Here is a 16,658-nt window from a genome sequence, read left to right as displayed (position 1 = left end):
TTTCATTTGTCTTAATGGTTTTTTAAGCTAATTTTGATGGGATGTGGTGCAGACATGGCCATATAAATGCAATTATTTCTAGACGAGTTCTATTCAGCATGGTTGCCATACTGTTTACTATCTGTAGCTTACCTTTCTTGGTAATAGCATCCAGCCACATCAACAGTACCGATTTGACTTTTCATCAAAAGTGCAATCCGCTTCTTCAGTGCAATGCATATTTTTCAGTGGCGGGTTTTGCTGAAGTGAGCTGTGGTAACTACTTATGACCTTCTGGCTTAGTAATGATATTCCTCTTCTAGGTAAGCTGGCTTGAAGCTAACTATATATGCAATAGAGTTGGAGCAGTCCTAGCTACTGTCAGAAATGAGGAGCAGCATCAGCTAATGCTTCACTACGTCAACAGGAAAGGTAAGCTTGGTACAGAAAAGTGAAACTACTCCCTGTTTGACCTTTATATAGAACGGATATTTGGAAACAGAACCTTTTGGTTGGGCGCCACAAACCTGGTCGATCGGAGCTATTTCTGGACCTGGATGAGCACTGGCATTCCCGTGACCTACGCACAATGGAGCAGGAGAGAGCCCAAGTCTGATCGAACAGGTCAAGACGCCTGCCTCGTCTTGGGAACGGACAATCTCTGGCATAGTGAACCCTGTCAACGGAAACATAATTTCATTTGCGAAAATGTTTGCCAGCTAAATTATTCAGCGCAAGACAAGAGAGTATATATTTAAAATTGTTTTTTCAATCTGCAAATATATAAAAGAATATCCAAAGCAAAATGAATAGAACAGAAAGGAATTTTAACGATGCAATTAACAAGCCCAAATGGATAGGCACCTTTTTGCCACAGCGTTTGTATCAGGAAATACCTAATATTTTTAGCTTTGGGTTTGTCTAAGTAATTTGAGAACTAAAATAATCGCAAAATTCAAATTAATTACTTTCGATTACATACATACAAAGTGATTTTTCAAATTAGATACCATTCATTATTAAACATAAAACATTTTTGTCAAATATAGGGTTGAAGGCGAAGTCTGGCCAGTTTCAAGTATAGATGTATATTTTTTGTAGAAAAATCATACATCAAATCATATCATTATATGATATAATATATTCAAAGTAAAAACTAACCATTACAAACTATCTATTTTCTTAAAAATTCCTAATGATATGCCAAAAACATTTCTGTCCCTCTAACACTTACACCACATATACCTAGGTCTTAAGACGTGCCAGTGTTAATAACGTCAGAGAGTCCTGAGCATCTTATTTGCATACCCTAATCTCCCTAACATTCCATTTAGCTGTGGATTTGCGACTATATCGTTCTCGCTGGATTTTTTTTTGTTCGTTTTCCGTTATTTCCTTAGTAAAAAACAAATTCGTTATTTCCATAACTTGATAAAGTAATTTACGCCTAAATACACAGATATGGATTTCTCTTTACTTTTGTTGTTTATAGTGAACTAGGGATAAACTATAGCTTCTGGACATAAAGTAAAAAGTAAAGTAGGCGATTTGGGGTCAACTGTGAGAAAAAGATAGGCGCACATCTGCAATTCTCGAGTTTTGGAGCTTTTAACAAACAATTTATAGGTCGGAATAATACCTGCTGAGAAATCTACATAAATATCTAACAAATTATGGCCCCATTCAAAACTAAGTATTGTAGATGTGCATATATACGAGCAAAGGGCTCAAGAACTCCGAGAATTAAAAGCTCATTGACAAATAACTGGCTTTAAGTTTGCCTTGCTGGAAATTGAAAACTCATTCGCATTTTGAATTGCACATATTCGGCTGATATTTTATTTAACAACCGGCCTCTTTTTTCGACTTCCTTCGTCTAATTAGGTTAGTTTACGTCGTCATCGAACTGGCAACGCTTCTCGCAAACGAAGTAGCGAAGCTCTGAGCAATTCTCGTTCACCCAGAGTCCGTTGATGCCGTTGATGCCAAGGCAGTGGCGATTATCGCTGGAGTAGCCCGGTAGTCCGTTCTGGAAGTTGCGGTAGTTGACGACGCGCCCCTTGCTGAACCACACCCAGTTGTTGTCACTGGCCAGGTCGGTGCCCGAGGTCCAGAGCGGATCGGTCAGCAGTTCCTGCTCGTTCCGGGCGTAGGTGAAGAGGAAGTTGCGCAGACTGCGCTGATCCTGCTCGGATGTAATGCTTACGAGCGTGTACCCATAGGCGGCACAGGTGGCCTGGGCCTGGAACCAGTTCACTTGGGCGAAGGCGCCTATGGCGAACCTGCCATCGCGCAGACTAAATGGCGAGAAGGCGGGCAGCTGGGGCTCATCGACGGTGTCGTTCCCGGGAGCTGGGGATGTTGGTGAGAGGTCCGATTCTGGCAGGGACCAAGCGGAGCCGAAGACCAAACAGACCAGGAATAGGGAACGCATGTTGATTTGTATAGCAAGTTGGGAGGGAAGCTTCCCTTATATAGCCAATGCACTAATTGCCTTGGCATTCATCAATGTCACTAGATAAGCAGCTGAGTCTTGGCATAAGTAAGTACTTTCCCCAAATTGGTTCAGCTCGCGCTAGCTTCTTGCGTTATGCCATAAATATTGCCCCAGTAAATCTCAATTTTAAGCGCTGCGCAAATCCGCTGGCTATTTGTATGTTAAGGTTCGCGCTGGCTAATAATTTCATCCCACCCCAAAAGCCTTCGATCCAATGCATGTGCTGGAAATTTATCGAAAAAATGTAAAAAGCATATCTCATTTAACTCAGCTGTCAGTGGGGGAAATCCGAGGGAGGAAAAGAGACGTTATGACGGGTCAAGGATTGCCAATTGCCAAAGCGGAACCCTCGTCCAACTTTTCCCCACGCAATCTCGATGCACATTTCCTTTCGGCGTCGCTCTGTGTGTTTGTGTGTTTGCCAAGTGTTTACGACTCCCGCTGGGATTGAACAGCAACGAAATGTGCAAACACAGATCGCTGCACTTCCTCCACTCCTTTATTCCTTTTCAACTTGGGGGAAAATGACATAGAATCAAAAACTGCTTGCTGCCTTGTGGTAAGTGTGGCGTTCTGAGGGGCGTATGCTTAATATGAATTCTTCGAATGGCGTCTCATTCAGAATTGCATTTGCATTCGCCACAATGCTGCACAATGGACAGAAAGTGAATTCGCATTACAAAGAAGGTCATTCCTTGTCAGGTGGAAGGTAATCGTTTTAGTACAGTAATACGCTCTTGTGTAAAAATCGTATTCGATACAAGCATTTGAAGCTCAATAATACAAGATTAAAGATTGCCCTGCTTGAGCGCCTTGTCCAATCAAATTTAAAATAAGTATTCCTTGATATTGTATTGTATTATTTGTATTATATGTATTTAGCATTGATGTCGTTTTTTCTTTAATCTATAATTTGAAATCATATTAAACTTTTTTAGAAAAAATCCATCTTCTGTGGAGAAGTCACTCTCATTCACTAAAGTTAATTTAAGAACTCTGTAGCTCTGCTAAGATCAGTCATAATAAACTAAAAGGTCTTGGCGACATGTTTCGCGGCCGCTTTCAAGTGGTCCTGTGGCGCAATGGATAACGCGTCTGACTACGGATCAGAAGATTCCAGGTTCGACTCCTGGCAGGATCGAATTCAATTTTTTTTTTTAATTTAAATACACATAATACAATTTCAGTTTTAAAAGTCCGCAACTTTTATTGCAACAGTCTATAAAATTCTATAATATAAAATAAGTCCGACGCTTATAGCATCGGTCCATTAGTATTATTCAGAAATGAAGAGAAGAAGAATTTACGGTTTTATCGGTTTTTTATTATTTCAAAAAGTAACAAGATAGAATTCTTTTGTCGAGTTCTTTTGAAAAACCCCGCTAGCTTGGCGGGAAAACATATTAATAGCCATTAACTTCTAACCCCCCGTCTATAGATTTGATATATGAATGAATGTCGTTAGAAATGCATTTGAATATGGTTTCTAGTTATTGAAAGTATAAAAGTTAGAAAGTAAGAATTCAAGATTCAAGATGCAAGATTCTTATGTTAAGGATTATGTGCGGTTTTTCATTTAACTATTTACCCGGTGGTTATTTCCTGCAAATATCTATAAAAATGCCAACAAATTAAAATTGCTTAATAGTTTCTGATTTAAATACAATTTTTTTGGTTCGACGATTTCCCAAGAACCGCAGTTTTATAGGCCAACGGAAAACCAAGCCTTCAGGGGTTATGATAGTAGTTGTTTGCACTGTCTTTAAAATAAATTTAACATAATAAGCTTTAAACTTTAAAAACCACAAGATAAAAAAATACTAATGGTCTGTTGATAAAGGGCGTTTTCGTTAGTCGACCTTCGTTTTACGTACTGTAAAAAAGTCAAACAGTTGAAAGCCAAGCTCATTCTCCAGTTTTTCCACTCAAAGCATAAATTAAGTTGAACGATTTCCAGCGGGTGGCGGGTCACCCATTGCCGAGGAGTCTTCGGTGCATACATATATGTATGTTTGCTGCGTGACTATCTGCTGGAAGAGGGGTCCTTTTCGTCTTGTCTGTGTCCTTGCTTTAAGCATTTCCACCGGAGCTGCGCTAGCCATCTAATTTAATTGCCATTTTCCTTCCAACCAACCAAAGACAAATAGCTGGAGCTAATAGATCATGTCATCTTGTCAACAAGTCTTTCAGTTTAATTGAGCATTCAACATGACACGGCCAAGAACATCTTAATTTGTAGCAATGACGAATAGTTAAAAGAACACGGATCAGTCGATATAACATTGGCGAGAATATATTGATTTCAGTCAGATGTTTTCAAGTTTGAGAAACATTTTCGACCATTTAAGGTGTATATTTTTTTCCCGATCAGTGTAAACAGCCGTGTCTATATTTAAATGTCCGTATGTCCGTTTCTCCGCAAAATCTATTATATATTATAATCTATTAGTTATAAAGAACGATATTTCCTTGACTATCCCGTTACTCAGCTAGTTGAAGTGCAAACACGAAATTTCAACTTTTTTATTGCTATTGGCAAGAAAAATTGTAAAATAAAAAAGAAATAAGTACATTTTTGAGAAGTTTTGGTATCGCAGTTTTGGGCGGATTTTGGGATAGCTAGCGTTCTCACGTCTCTACGTCTCTAGGGTCTGCTCGCCCAATCTTTCACTATCTATATTTTATAAATGCCCAGATCAACTTTTATAGTGTACCTGATAAAATTTATAATTTTAATATATTTTTTAAAATGAAATTAAAAAAAAATAACTAACTTTTTAAAATTGTGGTCGACACATTTTTATGCGGTTAGAGTCGGAAACGCCAAAATAATTTTGGCGTATCTATAAAAAAAGAGAAAAACATGATAAAACGAATAAAAATCGTAACAATTTTCAAAGGACAGTTTTATTGAGGCTTGAGGGCGTGTCCAAAACAAATAATAATTATAAATAATAAAATAATAATTGATAGCAAATGAAAAATTTTTCAAAAAGTAGGGAAAACAGACAGATAGACGGACGTTGCCATACCGCCTCTTCTATTGATCCAGATCAAGAATATATATTATGAAAAATTAAAGCTTATCTCAGCTCATCGACAACCAAATCGGTGCCACATCTTTAAGATTTAATCGCTCTATTTATCTTTACGTCAGCTTTGGCCAAATGTCCCTAAAGTTGAGGACAGTGAGGGGGCGTCCTGGCGCCCAGTTCGTTCGTTAATTAACAAATTTGTAATAAAGCTAGCACAAGGTTTTGAAGGGGTAAAAAGTTTCCAGCTAATTAGAAGACCGGCAGGATTGGGAGGGGGGACCATGCAATTCTCGAGTATATTAATTTAATGTCGATTTGCATGTAATTTCCCACCCAAGGCGAAGTTTAATTCCAGTTTAAGTTTGGTTATGATGCTGAACTCGAGTGTAATCTAGCAGAAAGACATTTATGCAATGGCCACTGGCTAATTAAAACTAATGGCCAAGTCAAGCAAGTAACGAGCCACTGTCAGCTACTAGCGGCTGCAGGTGGATGTCCTTATCTGAGTGGCTTTCCTTGTTCGATTCGTCCTAGAAGGGCTGCTATTCAATCGGATGGGAAAACCACTCCCGCGAAAGGTGGCAAAAGTTACGCAACACTCGTATAAAAAGTCGCACGCGATATCCCGATATGCCGGGGGGAGCAGTCGCTTGCAAATCCAAATAAGAAGGTCAGTCCAAAGTCATTGAGTTGCGTGCCACGCATTTGCCAGTGCCCTTGTCTGTGGCAGATGCAGTTGCAGTTGCACCCTTGCAACAAGTCAACTGTAAATTGGCTTAGCTGCAGTTTATCATTAAATTTGATGTCATTTTATTTACCATTGCATTCCACCTACATTTTATTTTCGTATGTGGAAACCTTTACGTGATGTGGAGTTTTGGTAAAATGATATTTTCAAGTATTCCGCGGATCGTGTAGAAGTTTTTAAGCCTGTTGTCCTGGGCAGTGTCCACTTTAAATCTTATATCTCCAAATCAAATCACCTAGGAAACGTGTAAAGTTAATTTTATATATGCATTGAGCCTTCAGTGCTAGTAATATTAAAATAAAAAATATTGTTCGTAAAGTAAAAGAGATTTAATCGTACTTCACCTGCACTGGTTAACATTATGCAACTTCTGATGGTTACGAAGTGCTCCACTTGGGATCAAAAATCGTTATGATTTGTCACCTTGGTTCTTTCTGCTCCTATTGATATTCTTTCGAGATGTCATTTCGTTTGCAAAAAAAAAACAAAAAATGAAATAATAAAAATTTACAATGCAGCAAAAAGTTGCAACAAAATTTTGTAGTTTTCTCCCTCGCACTCCCACAAAAATGAACTATAGCGTTCTCTCTTCTTTGATTTTTTATTTGGGCGGTTGCTGAGCTCTCAAATTCTATTTCATTGACAACTTTTGCCCGACATCGTTGTTCCCGGAAACCTTCTCCAATCGAAGGACAATATCGTGCTTTGAGGCAATAACCGGGCTAGTTGCAGCCCACTCGATCTTCCTGATGGTTTTATCGCACATGTGGATCCGGTGGTTGCGCAGCATATGCACAAGTCCAAGCTTGGACTGAAGCAGACCCAACCGCATGCCAATGCAGTTTCGCGGACCAACTCCAAACGGCATGTATGCGTCCATGTTAAGATTTTCGCGGTTGCTCGAACTGAAGCGCTCCGGATCGAACTTCTCGGGGTCCGGCCAGTACTGGGGGTCACGATGAACGGCCAAAGTGGACATGTAAATGGACATGCCGTGCGGCAGCTCCATGTTGTGGAATGGTTCGAGGTTAAAGCGCTCACCCTCCGCCGGCTGAGAGCACTCTCGTTCTATATAGCCCACGATCGGGTACTTGCGGAGTGTCTCGTTGACAACCTGAGATAGGTAGGGCATCTCCTGGATACGCTCATAGCTTATATGGTCCTCGTCACCGAAGAAGTCAACGATCTCCTGCCGCAGACGGTCCTGCAGAGCCTCGTTCTTGGCCAGCTCGTAAAGCGTCAGCGTCATTGTGGACGAGCTAGTTTCAAATCCGGCGGTCTGAAAAATAGCTGCCTGGGCAACTAAGTAGTCCAAGTCAACTACCTTCGACAGCTTCTCCGGATTGGCAGCAGCCTCGCGCTTTAGGGCTAGAAGGATGTCGATGAGGTCGTTTCGCTTCTCGCCTGTCCTTTCGCGCTCCTTTAGAACGAAGTTGATGCTGGACCGGATGAACTTAGTGGTTTCCCTAGAAAAGAGTTTCACACGGGCCAGTGACGCCAGAGCCGGGATCATAAAAATAATGGCAAAGTCAATGCCCCTGCTCAAGGTCAGCGAAAATATAGCCCTATTGTGGTAGAAGAACTCGCTCTTGGCGTCCTGCAAAGCGTTGGCCTCTACGCCGAAGGCAATGGTCGCTATCAGGTCAGTGGTGAACCGGGCGCACAGATCCTTCACTTGGACCTCCGAACCACTGCCTAGACGCTCGGCGCTGTCCTCCAGGTTTTTTCCAATCTACAAATAGCATTCAATTTGAAAGCTTAGATACAATATACAATATATATAACCCACTAAATAGCACCCATTTGAATGCAAACAAGTTCTGTCTGTGACTTACCTTCACCATCAGAGGATACATTTGCTTGATCTTGCCAGACGTAAAAGCCGGAGAGATCTTTGTGCGCAATTCTTTCCAAGCTGGGCTTCGTGCAAAGAAGAGGTTGTTGTAGCCAAGCGCGTCGTTGTGCGGGTCAGTTTGCAGGGCGCGGTTGTTGAAGTATTGAAACTTCTTGATCATCACCGTCTTGATCAGGTCTAGGTCGCGAATGACAAGTGCCGGACGATGGGTCATGTAGACTCCAACGAAGGGCTCCTTCTCGAAGCCAGGCGCTTCGTGGAATTTTTGGATCTGCTCGAAGAAGGGCACTCTTGCGGTCAAGAACTCGCGGGTGCAGCCTAAAATGGGCAACGGGCGGATGTATTTCACTCCATGGCGGGCCCAAAAGGATAAGGTACGCCTCTGCCAGATATAGAAGACGATGGTTAATGAACCGAGAAGCAGCAGTAGCAACATGTTGGGTGCTTAGAAGTTGGGGAGCTACTATTGAAATTTCCTCTCTGTAGGCGCTTTTAAGCGATCGCCAGAGCTTTTCCGGCGGCATGTGCAATAGATGCTAAGACTGCCAACACTCAAAGAAATTGATTCAGTATCAATTCCATTTTATTTCACTTTCAGTTCTGTGCATCATACTTATTGCCTATCGACATACCAATTGATTTCATTAGTTGGTAAATTATTTTAAATAGTATTTTGAATAATAGTATATTTATGGATGCATATGGAAGTTATAAGATAACTCTACACCTTTTAGATTTTAAGTAACATATGTATCAGTTACGATAGGAATTGTATATCAAATGGCACAAAGATACATTACTTAATATTAATATTAATATATAATTAATTACAATTTTATAAGCGAACGCCAGATTTTGTTCGGTGTACAGTATACTCGGTATACACGCATATTTGATAAGGCTATTTAAATCGCATTTAATGTTTGACTAGGCGAATATTATAGATGCTTTTTTGCTTAGGCTCCATGACTATACAAAAACCTGAATCACTCGCGAACCGAACCGAAGTTAGTTGCGATATTGTTTCAGCGCGTCAGCGTGTGCTGTTAGATTAAAACAGACGTTGGGGAAACACCTCTAGATTACTAGATTACTAGAGTCTCAGAATTACATTCTTTCTTGTTTGTGTTATCAACAGTAATTATTGGCACTTTTTAATGTATGTAGGTCGCGTAGTCAAACGTTATAGTATCCTATCATTAGGATATAAAACTTATTGAACCCTAAACACAGAAGAAAGACAGATGTTTAATTCAAGATTTTAGTTTTGCAATATAAAACTTAACTTTTTAAAATATATAATGATGAACACTGGGATAGAAACAACTAATAACAATTTAGATTATTGGACTTGTCTTGTTTTGGGCGTCTTTGGAATCTGCAGTTCCAGACATCTTGACGTTCATGCGGACGGACAGACAGATAGACGGATATGGCCAGATCAACTCGGCTATTGATCCTATTCAAAATATATACACTTTATATAGTCAGGAACCCTTCCTTCTACCAGTTACTTTTCAACGACTTTGGAATGCCTTTTTACTCTACGAGTATCGGGTGTAAATATGCTCTGATGGATTTTGGTACCTGTTTAGGGACACCCAAACTTAGACCTATCTTATCTAATGTCAGTGACGCGCCTCCAAATTTGAATGCTTTGTGCTTATATGTAGTTAGAACGTTAGAGTGAGGGAAAACTTGTTGGGCATAGCAATAGAAATTCTAAAGGGAAATAATAAAATAAGAAAATTTTAAAACATTTTTAAAACAGTTTTTAACCATTTTTGGTTATTTTTTTATAATTTAATTAGTCTTGTAAATTTCTATCGATTTGCCAAATAACTTTTTGCCACGACCACTCTAACGCCCTATACGCCCAAAACTGCCACGCCCACATTTTTGAAAAATGTTTAGATATTTTTTTAAAATTTTATTAGTCTTGTAAATTGATCGGACAAAAAATTTTTGCCACGCCCACTCTAACGCCCTAAAGCCGCCAAAACCGTCATTTTATTTCCCAATATCTATCGATATCCCATACAATTTATGAAATTTCGCATTCACAATAGTAGAGTAACTGGTATCTGATAGTCGAGGAAATCCACTATAGCATTACCTCTTGTTTATTTTGAATTTCTTAGTTAAATATTAAATCATATGTCATCACAAAAGTTAATATCAAAATTATATATGTTGATGTTGCTTCTTTTCCTAAGGACACAATAAGGAGCAGTTTAAAAGCTTTTTCTGATTATATTTAATGTATTATAAGATTAATAGTTTATTATAGATTAATAATAGATTAATAATTCCTAGGTCTTTTGAGCAAAGCGGAATTTGCAAATATGAGTTAGATATGTAACTATAACCTGGAGTGCCACCGAGGAAGGAGTGATTTTCTTCGCAGAAAATGTCGTCCTCATCATGATAGCAGTAGTAGACAGTCTCTTCTATTCCCTTGGAATAATATATATATTTTTATTTACTAAACTCACAAAGAACACAGAGCTTTTTTCTTAATTTATTTCTTTCTTTAGCACTCTCAAATAAAGGCCGAATCGTCATGTGCTTGAACCTAATAATTTTTTAAATCGACATGTGTGTAATTTGCCTTTCAACTAAGGACATTTGGATTTAAATAATAGAAAAGAGAACAAAATGAAGACAGAAGAGTCTCTTCTTTTGTGATTCAATGCATTCTCAAAAAAAGAATGGCACATCGAGAGATAGCAATATATGTGTACGTTTTTTTTTTTGACAAACTCTCGAGAATTTTTATTGAGAACTTTTTTTAACTCAATAATAAAAACAGTTCATTCTCTGCGGCTATTGACAATTTTATAAATGTCTTTAAAAAAGTTTAGATTCGTTGAAACAAAAATAAATCGATCCTGCCAGGAGTCGAACCTGGAATCTTCTGATCCGTAGTCAGACGCGTTATCCATTGCGCCACAGGACCATGTGCTAAGCTTAACCGTAAATGGCATCAAGATCTAACTTGTCTTAGTTAAAAAGCTTTTCCAAAAATGTACCAATCAAACATACTGTTAAAGCTAGTTACACCTGAACCGAAAACAGCCCGGCTAGCTCAGTCGGTAGAGCATGAGACTCTTAATCTCAGGGTCGTGGGTTCGAGCCCCACGTTGGGCGAATTACTTTTTTAAATGTAACTCCAGTCTCAGCTAAACCCGCATGCTAAGTCAAAATTTTCTAAGATCTAGACAATTAACGGATGAAGAATGTGCCTGTTAAAATCGGAGTTCATTGAAATGTAACTAATTGCTTGGATATTAAAATCGTATTATTTTGACTTAAAAATAATTTATGTACATAGGTATATATTTTGACTTATGCCCATTACAATTAAAAATATTTTCTTTAAAAATATTTTCCTTAAAAATATTTTCTTTTTTATTAATTTTTTTTTTAGAATTTGGTAACACTTAATAGATACATTCGAAGATAGCTTGAAAAGCTAAAAGAAAGAACGATGTATGGGGATTCGAGGGATAAAATAATATAAATTCACCAGGCATATCCAAAATTTGCCAAATAAAATAGAAAATCAACAAAAAATATCAAAAAGAGGCATGACAGTTTTGGGCGTTATCAAAATATTTTTGACTTACACAAAATATTTGAAAAAAATTTTAAATGGCAAAATTCGGGAAAAACCTGCGTTAGGTTCGGTTAATGCATGCTTAATATCGACATCCTAGCTTTTATAAGCTAGGACAGAGGGATATGGCCATACCAAAGACATTAAAGTATTCAATATCCAATAAATAACATTCAATATTTGTGTACAATTTTATGGAGTCGGACATGATATATTCTACCTGAAACATTCTTTTAATCAAATCTATTACACCTCTTTAATCGTGCAAAATGAGAAAAAAAAGATTCGGCTGATTTATAAGACGAATTATGGCCATAGAGGGTATTCAGTAGATCGTTTCAATGGATACGATTGTTTTTTTTTTACAATAGTATGAGTCCGTAACATATGATTTATGGTATTATAGACCAAAACGCATATTGGAATATACTTAGTGATGTCTTATTGTCATATTCTGAATTAAATATGCCCTTAAAATGGACATTCCAACAGGATAATGGTCCGAAACACACAAGCAAATCGGCTAAGAATAGGTTCACCCAAAATAGAATAGATGTAATCCCGTGGCCAGCACCATCTTCGGATTTTAAAAGTGTGGGGGGACATTAAACGATATGTGTCGAAGAACTCCCCGACGTCTAAGGCTCAGATTTGGCAAGTTGTGCAGGATGCATGGTCAAAAATACCACCCAAACGTTGCAAGGACCTGGTGGACTCCATGCCGCGTTGGTGTAAGGCTGTTCTGGCTAACAAAGGCTATTCAACCAAGTATTAGGTCCTAATTAACACATTAAAAAGAAAAACTAAGTTCGTTCTAAGTCAAGTTGATTTTTGTTACTATTATTTCATAGCACTGCTATTTTAGTGAACACCACAATTTCTGCCTATTATGTTGTTTTAATCTATATTTTCGAAACTATTGAAGAAATAAAAGTGAAACATTTGTTAAATTGTTTGAAATTAAATACCTAACGATATTATAAAAAGAATTTGACCATTAAAACTATAAATCATAGGAATTTTTTATCTTAAACTCGTTGGTCCCAAGCACTGCTTTTTTTATGAACACAGCTGTATGTATTTATTAAGGTTGTTACATTTGAACAGCTATTAATTTTGGAATATGGAATTCGAGATCTTTCGAATTATTAGTTTTGGCCTACAAATGTGGCCGTTGGCCCATAGTGCAATCGCAGAAAGTTGAGAGCGTTAAGATCTATAAATAGGATTCACTTTCTTGTGGTAGTAAACACAGTAGTAAACACAACACAAATGCTTAAAAATACTTGTGAAGACATTCGCTTTATGCGTAGAAGAGAGCGGCTAGGCTCTTGAAATAAAGTAAAAAAAGGCAAAAAAAAATCGTATACTGTTACTCATCTTCATATTCTAATTTCTATCACCATGGGGTCGTGTTATCAACAATATTGAACTGTTTTCGTTTTTTTTTTTTTAATAACAAAAAGGCAAGGTGAAGATTATATATCCTAGCAACAAGTACACATATATTAAAAAAAAGGTTGTTTGCCATATAGAATTTATGATCAAAGATCAATTATTTTCTTGACCATATGCTATGTTTATGATATAATCGCCCGATGTTTAATAATTTAAAACTTAAATTTTATATTGACGAAACAGATGAATACCGATTATAACATTGTATGATATTTTTTCCGATTAATCCTATTGTAGCTATACAGAGGTGTATTCGTTCTTTTTTGAATTATGCAATTAGAAGAAGACTGCAGAAAGCTTTCAAACTGAGTTTGAAACAGTTGCGTAGCAGCGAATATTTTTATTTTTGAAGTCCCGATGTGAACAAGAATTTTATTCAATTTAATAGTTTTGTATCGGAGATTTTTGTTTCTTTTTTTAGTTGCAACTATTTTCCGTAGATGGATGGCCATTAAATAATCAGATAGGTTTGTCATGTTGCCGGAAGTTTTTCCTTCCACAAAACTGATGCTTGGAAACTGGTTTTTTTCACACCTAAAAATATTTCCACAGTTTTATTCCCGTGGTCTTGAATTTTTTAAGTACTGGAAGCTCTAAGGCATGTCTGGATAATATATCTATTATAACGTTCAATATTGAACGCTTTAACCAGTAAACAGATGACTACCTTTCAGGCCTTGGGATGACAATTTTTAATTAATTTTAGTATTTTTAACATTATTATTAAGGATATTAAAAAAAAAAATGTCAGCTACTTAGAGTAGACTCCACATATTGTGGATTATTAATAATTAAAACATGCAAAAAAATTCGATCCTGCCAGGAGTCGAACCTGGAATCTTCTGATCCGTAGTCAGACGCGTTATCCATTGCGCCACAGGACCGCTTGCTAAGAGGGTGTAAAAGTTCAAATAAGTAGAAAGACAATCTCGTAAATTAATTGTCTACATTGTTATCGACACCCCAATCCAAGCAGTGCATCAGCAGCCGTAAAGTTACTAGCTAAGAATGTTGATATTTTCCCAAATTAAAATATAAAAAAATATTATTATACTAATATATGTTTATTTTTGTGGCATATGAATATTACAGATTAATTGGTACTAATTATACACTACATTCAAAATATAATCGATATATTATTCAGTTAAAAAAGAGAAACTTAATATTTATAATAGAGTTAAGTACTGTGGAATTTTGTATTTACGTTAGAAGCATACAACTTTCCATTCTAATAATATCACAGGTGTTTTTATTAGTAACAATTACGGTTACCTCTATATGTAAGTAAGCTTAGCATTTTGACTATTTTTTGTTGAATTCAACAAGGATGCAACTACACCCCCACTACTCCACCCCTCATACAAAACCGTGGACTGCAGCGACGCCAAAACTGCGTTGAGAGCGAACCAAAGCGCCAGCAGCGAGGGAGAAAATCAGTGGGTCTCAGTCCGTCGTTGACTTTCGAAGTGTGCAGTTCCCGAGAGCGGTAGAAGCAAGTAGTGGCAATCAATTGAAGACTAATCTTCCGAAGAAATATGCGTGTTTTGGGGTCTAAGAAACATTTTGAGGCCAATCGACTTTGTGCTCCGTAACCTTTTTGTGGAAACTACTATTGAAATAGTTACTTAAATTATGAACCTACATATGTAGTTGTGCGTGGGTGTGTGTTTTTGTGTGTGTGTGTGCGGTGAAAAACGCAAACACAGAGTGTCAAAAGTAAACAAATTTAGTGCTAAGCTTCTGGAGGTTGCAGCATAGGAGCGTCAGTCTACAAAAGGTATCCAACTTATTTGAATCCTAGCCGTTTTAACTCTCTTTCCCTCGGTGCTTCGAATATTCTGTTTTTCACATGCTTTTTTGTTTTCGTCGTGTGCTTCTGTTGCGACCAGAAAGAGAAGAGAAAACTTAATACATAAGCACATATGTAGATTGGGGCAAGCAGACGTCGTTGTTGTTTCCCCTGCTCTTGTATTATTTACTTTTTTTTTGGTACAATTGTCTGCGTGGTTCTTGTTGTTGCTCTTTGTTTAGTTGCTGTTTCTTCTTCGCACTTACATTCGTTAGCAAGTATATTGGTGTGTGCTTGCGGCTCTCTTTCTTTGCGGTTCTTTCTCTCTATCTCTTTATTGTACTCTCTTCTCCTTCCCTATGTGTGTTTGTAGGCCTCGGCAGAAGACTGGCGGACGTTCCGGTTAACTCGTTATTGTTGTTAATGCAGGTCTACTAGAGGAACGTTGAGATATATGAAAACAATGCAATGAAGTTATATTTATAGTAACATTTTGGGAAGATTTTAAGCTATTCAAGTAGTTGAGCTGGAACTATTAGAACTTGTATGCATACTCGCAGATTATTTATTAACTAAAAAGAATTGTAGGTTTTTCTATTTTTATTTTTATATCTTTTTTTAATCGTGGATTTTTTTATTAATTAACTTCAAAGAACGTTTTTTATATCGAAATAACAATAAACAATATGCATATCTAATTCATACAATTAAAACAAGAAAATTAAGAAGAGTATGGAAAAGTGAGCAATGAAAAGAACTACACATTGTGCACATGTACCTGCATATAAATTGGAAAACCTAAATGTTACATTTTTCAATAAAATAATAAACTATTAAAAAACAACTCGTCCTGATAATCGATTTATATTATTCTTACTATAAAATTCTGAGATAAATAGCGAACTCAAAATATTATTCTAGATTGATGAAATATGGAAACCCGAGCTTATGACTATTTCATAATTATAGCAGGCTGAATCAATTCAATTCAAGATAGAACCGTGCTATCAAAGTAGTAGTAGTAATATTAGTAGTATCAGAGCAGTAGTTTTGAAAAATGTTTCAATAGAGCTTAAAACTTCCGACTAACAATAAAGGATTCTTTGAATGGAATACACAATTAGGAATTTAAAATGCGAAACCTCTATTCGGCATAAAGTGTCTTTATTTAAAATAGAAGCGTTACATAATTCAATGCTACACCTTAAAGCAACCAAATAACTTAACCAAATTACATGCACTTCGAAATTCAATGTGGTAGTTAAGTTTAAAATACCTCAAACTAAAAAGTAATACACGTTTGTAAAAACTGGCATTTATTAGTTCGGTAACACAAAAGACGCTGTTCTATAGGAAAAATTGTGCGGCCTTTTAGGCCCTATCAACCTGCAGAGAACAACCTACAGAAAACAAGTCTAGCAGGCCGAAAGACATCGTCGTCCATTTTGGGTTGCAACTTCGCCATAAGACGCTACAGCAGACATTCGTTGAAAGCGAAAATAGCGCAGAGAATGGTGATGGTGCAAAATGTTCGACGTCCCCCTTGCCGGCAGAAAAGTATCTCGCAGATACATATCTAAAAGCCGCCACACCGAACATAGTAGAACCAGGCACTAGCAACTAAATATAATGCGCGGCGCTCACACCAATGCAGTCTCGTATAAATATCCCGCCT

At 37.4% G+C, this 16,658-nt stretch overlaps 4 protein-coding genes and 4 non-coding genes across 8 annotated transcripts in view; 4 read left to right on the top strand and 4 right to left on the bottom strand.

Moving 5' to 3' along the window:
* The first annotated feature begins 83 nt into the window (after positions 1 to 83).
* LOC6733212 (rheacalcin-2) lies at positions 84 to 812 on the top strand. The gene is made up of 3 exons (XM_002080240.3): positions 84 to 245; positions 303 to 411; positions 463 to 812. Exons 1-3 carry the CDS (start codon positions 99 to 101, stop codon positions 735 to 737), a joined length of 531 nt encoding a protein of 176 aa, XP_002080276.1. The 5' UTR covers positions 84 to 98; the 3' UTR covers positions 738 to 812.
* Positions 813 to 1,788: 976 nt separating this feature from the next.
* LOC6733211 (C-type lectin 37Da) lies at positions 1,789 to 2,435 on the bottom strand. The gene has a single exon (XM_002080239.4). It carries the CDS (start codon positions 2,411 to 2,413, stop codon positions 1,865 to 1,867), a length of 549 nt encoding a protein of 182 aa, XP_002080275.1. The 5' UTR covers positions 2,414 to 2,435; the 3' UTR covers positions 1,789 to 1,864.
* A 1,109-nt stretch (positions 2,436 to 3,544) lies between these two features.
* Trnar-acg lies at positions 3,545 to 3,617 on the top strand. The gene has a single exon. It is a non-coding gene; the product is annotated as a tRNA-Arg (tRNA).
* A 3,224-nt stretch (positions 3,618 to 6,841) lies between these two features.
* On the bottom strand, positions 6,842 to 8,587 carry LOC6733209 (probable cytochrome P450 6w1). Its single transcript, XM_002080238.4, has 2 exons — positions 8,095 to 8,587; positions 6,842 to 7,991 (listed from the first exon to the last, which is right to left on the bottom strand). Exons 1-2 carry the CDS (start codon positions 8,548 to 8,550, stop codon positions 6,891 to 6,893), a joined length of 1,557 nt encoding a protein of 518 aa, XP_002080274.1. The 5' UTR covers positions 8,551 to 8,587; the 3' UTR covers positions 6,842 to 6,890.
* Positions 8,588 to 11,000: 2,413 nt separating this feature from the next.
* On the bottom strand, positions 11,001 to 11,073 carry Trnar-acg. Its single transcript has one exon. It is a non-coding gene; the product is annotated as a tRNA-Arg (tRNA).
* A 118-nt stretch (positions 11,074 to 11,191) lies between these two features.
* Trnak-cuu lies at positions 11,192 to 11,264 on the top strand. Its single transcript has one exon. It is a non-coding gene; the product is annotated as a tRNA-Lys (tRNA).
* Positions 11,265 to 14,002: 2,738 nt separating this feature from the next.
* Positions 14,003 to 14,075, bottom strand: Trnar-acg. The gene has a single exon. It is a non-coding gene; the product is annotated as a tRNA-Arg (tRNA).
* A 536-nt stretch (positions 14,076 to 14,611) lies between these two features.
* LOC6733195 (ecdysone receptor) overlaps positions 14,612 to 16,658 on the top strand; it is a 70,772-nt gene continuing 68,725 nt past the window's right edge. The window contains exon 1 of the mRNA XM_039292717.2: positions 14,612 to 14,971. The gene's annotated coding sequence lies outside the window, so the exon portion shown is untranslated. The remainder of the gene's footprint in view (positions 14,972 to 16,658) is intronic.

Source organism: Drosophila simulans, chromosome 2R, assembly GCF_016746395.2.
Source record: "Drosophila simulans strain w501 chromosome 2R, Prin_Dsim_3.1, whole genome shotgun sequence".
Lineage (NCBI taxonomy): Eukaryota > Metazoa > Arthropoda > Insecta > Diptera > Drosophilidae > Drosophila > Drosophila simulans.
Note: the sequence above shows the minus strand (reverse complement) of the source record. Positions and strands in the feature narration are given on the sequence as shown.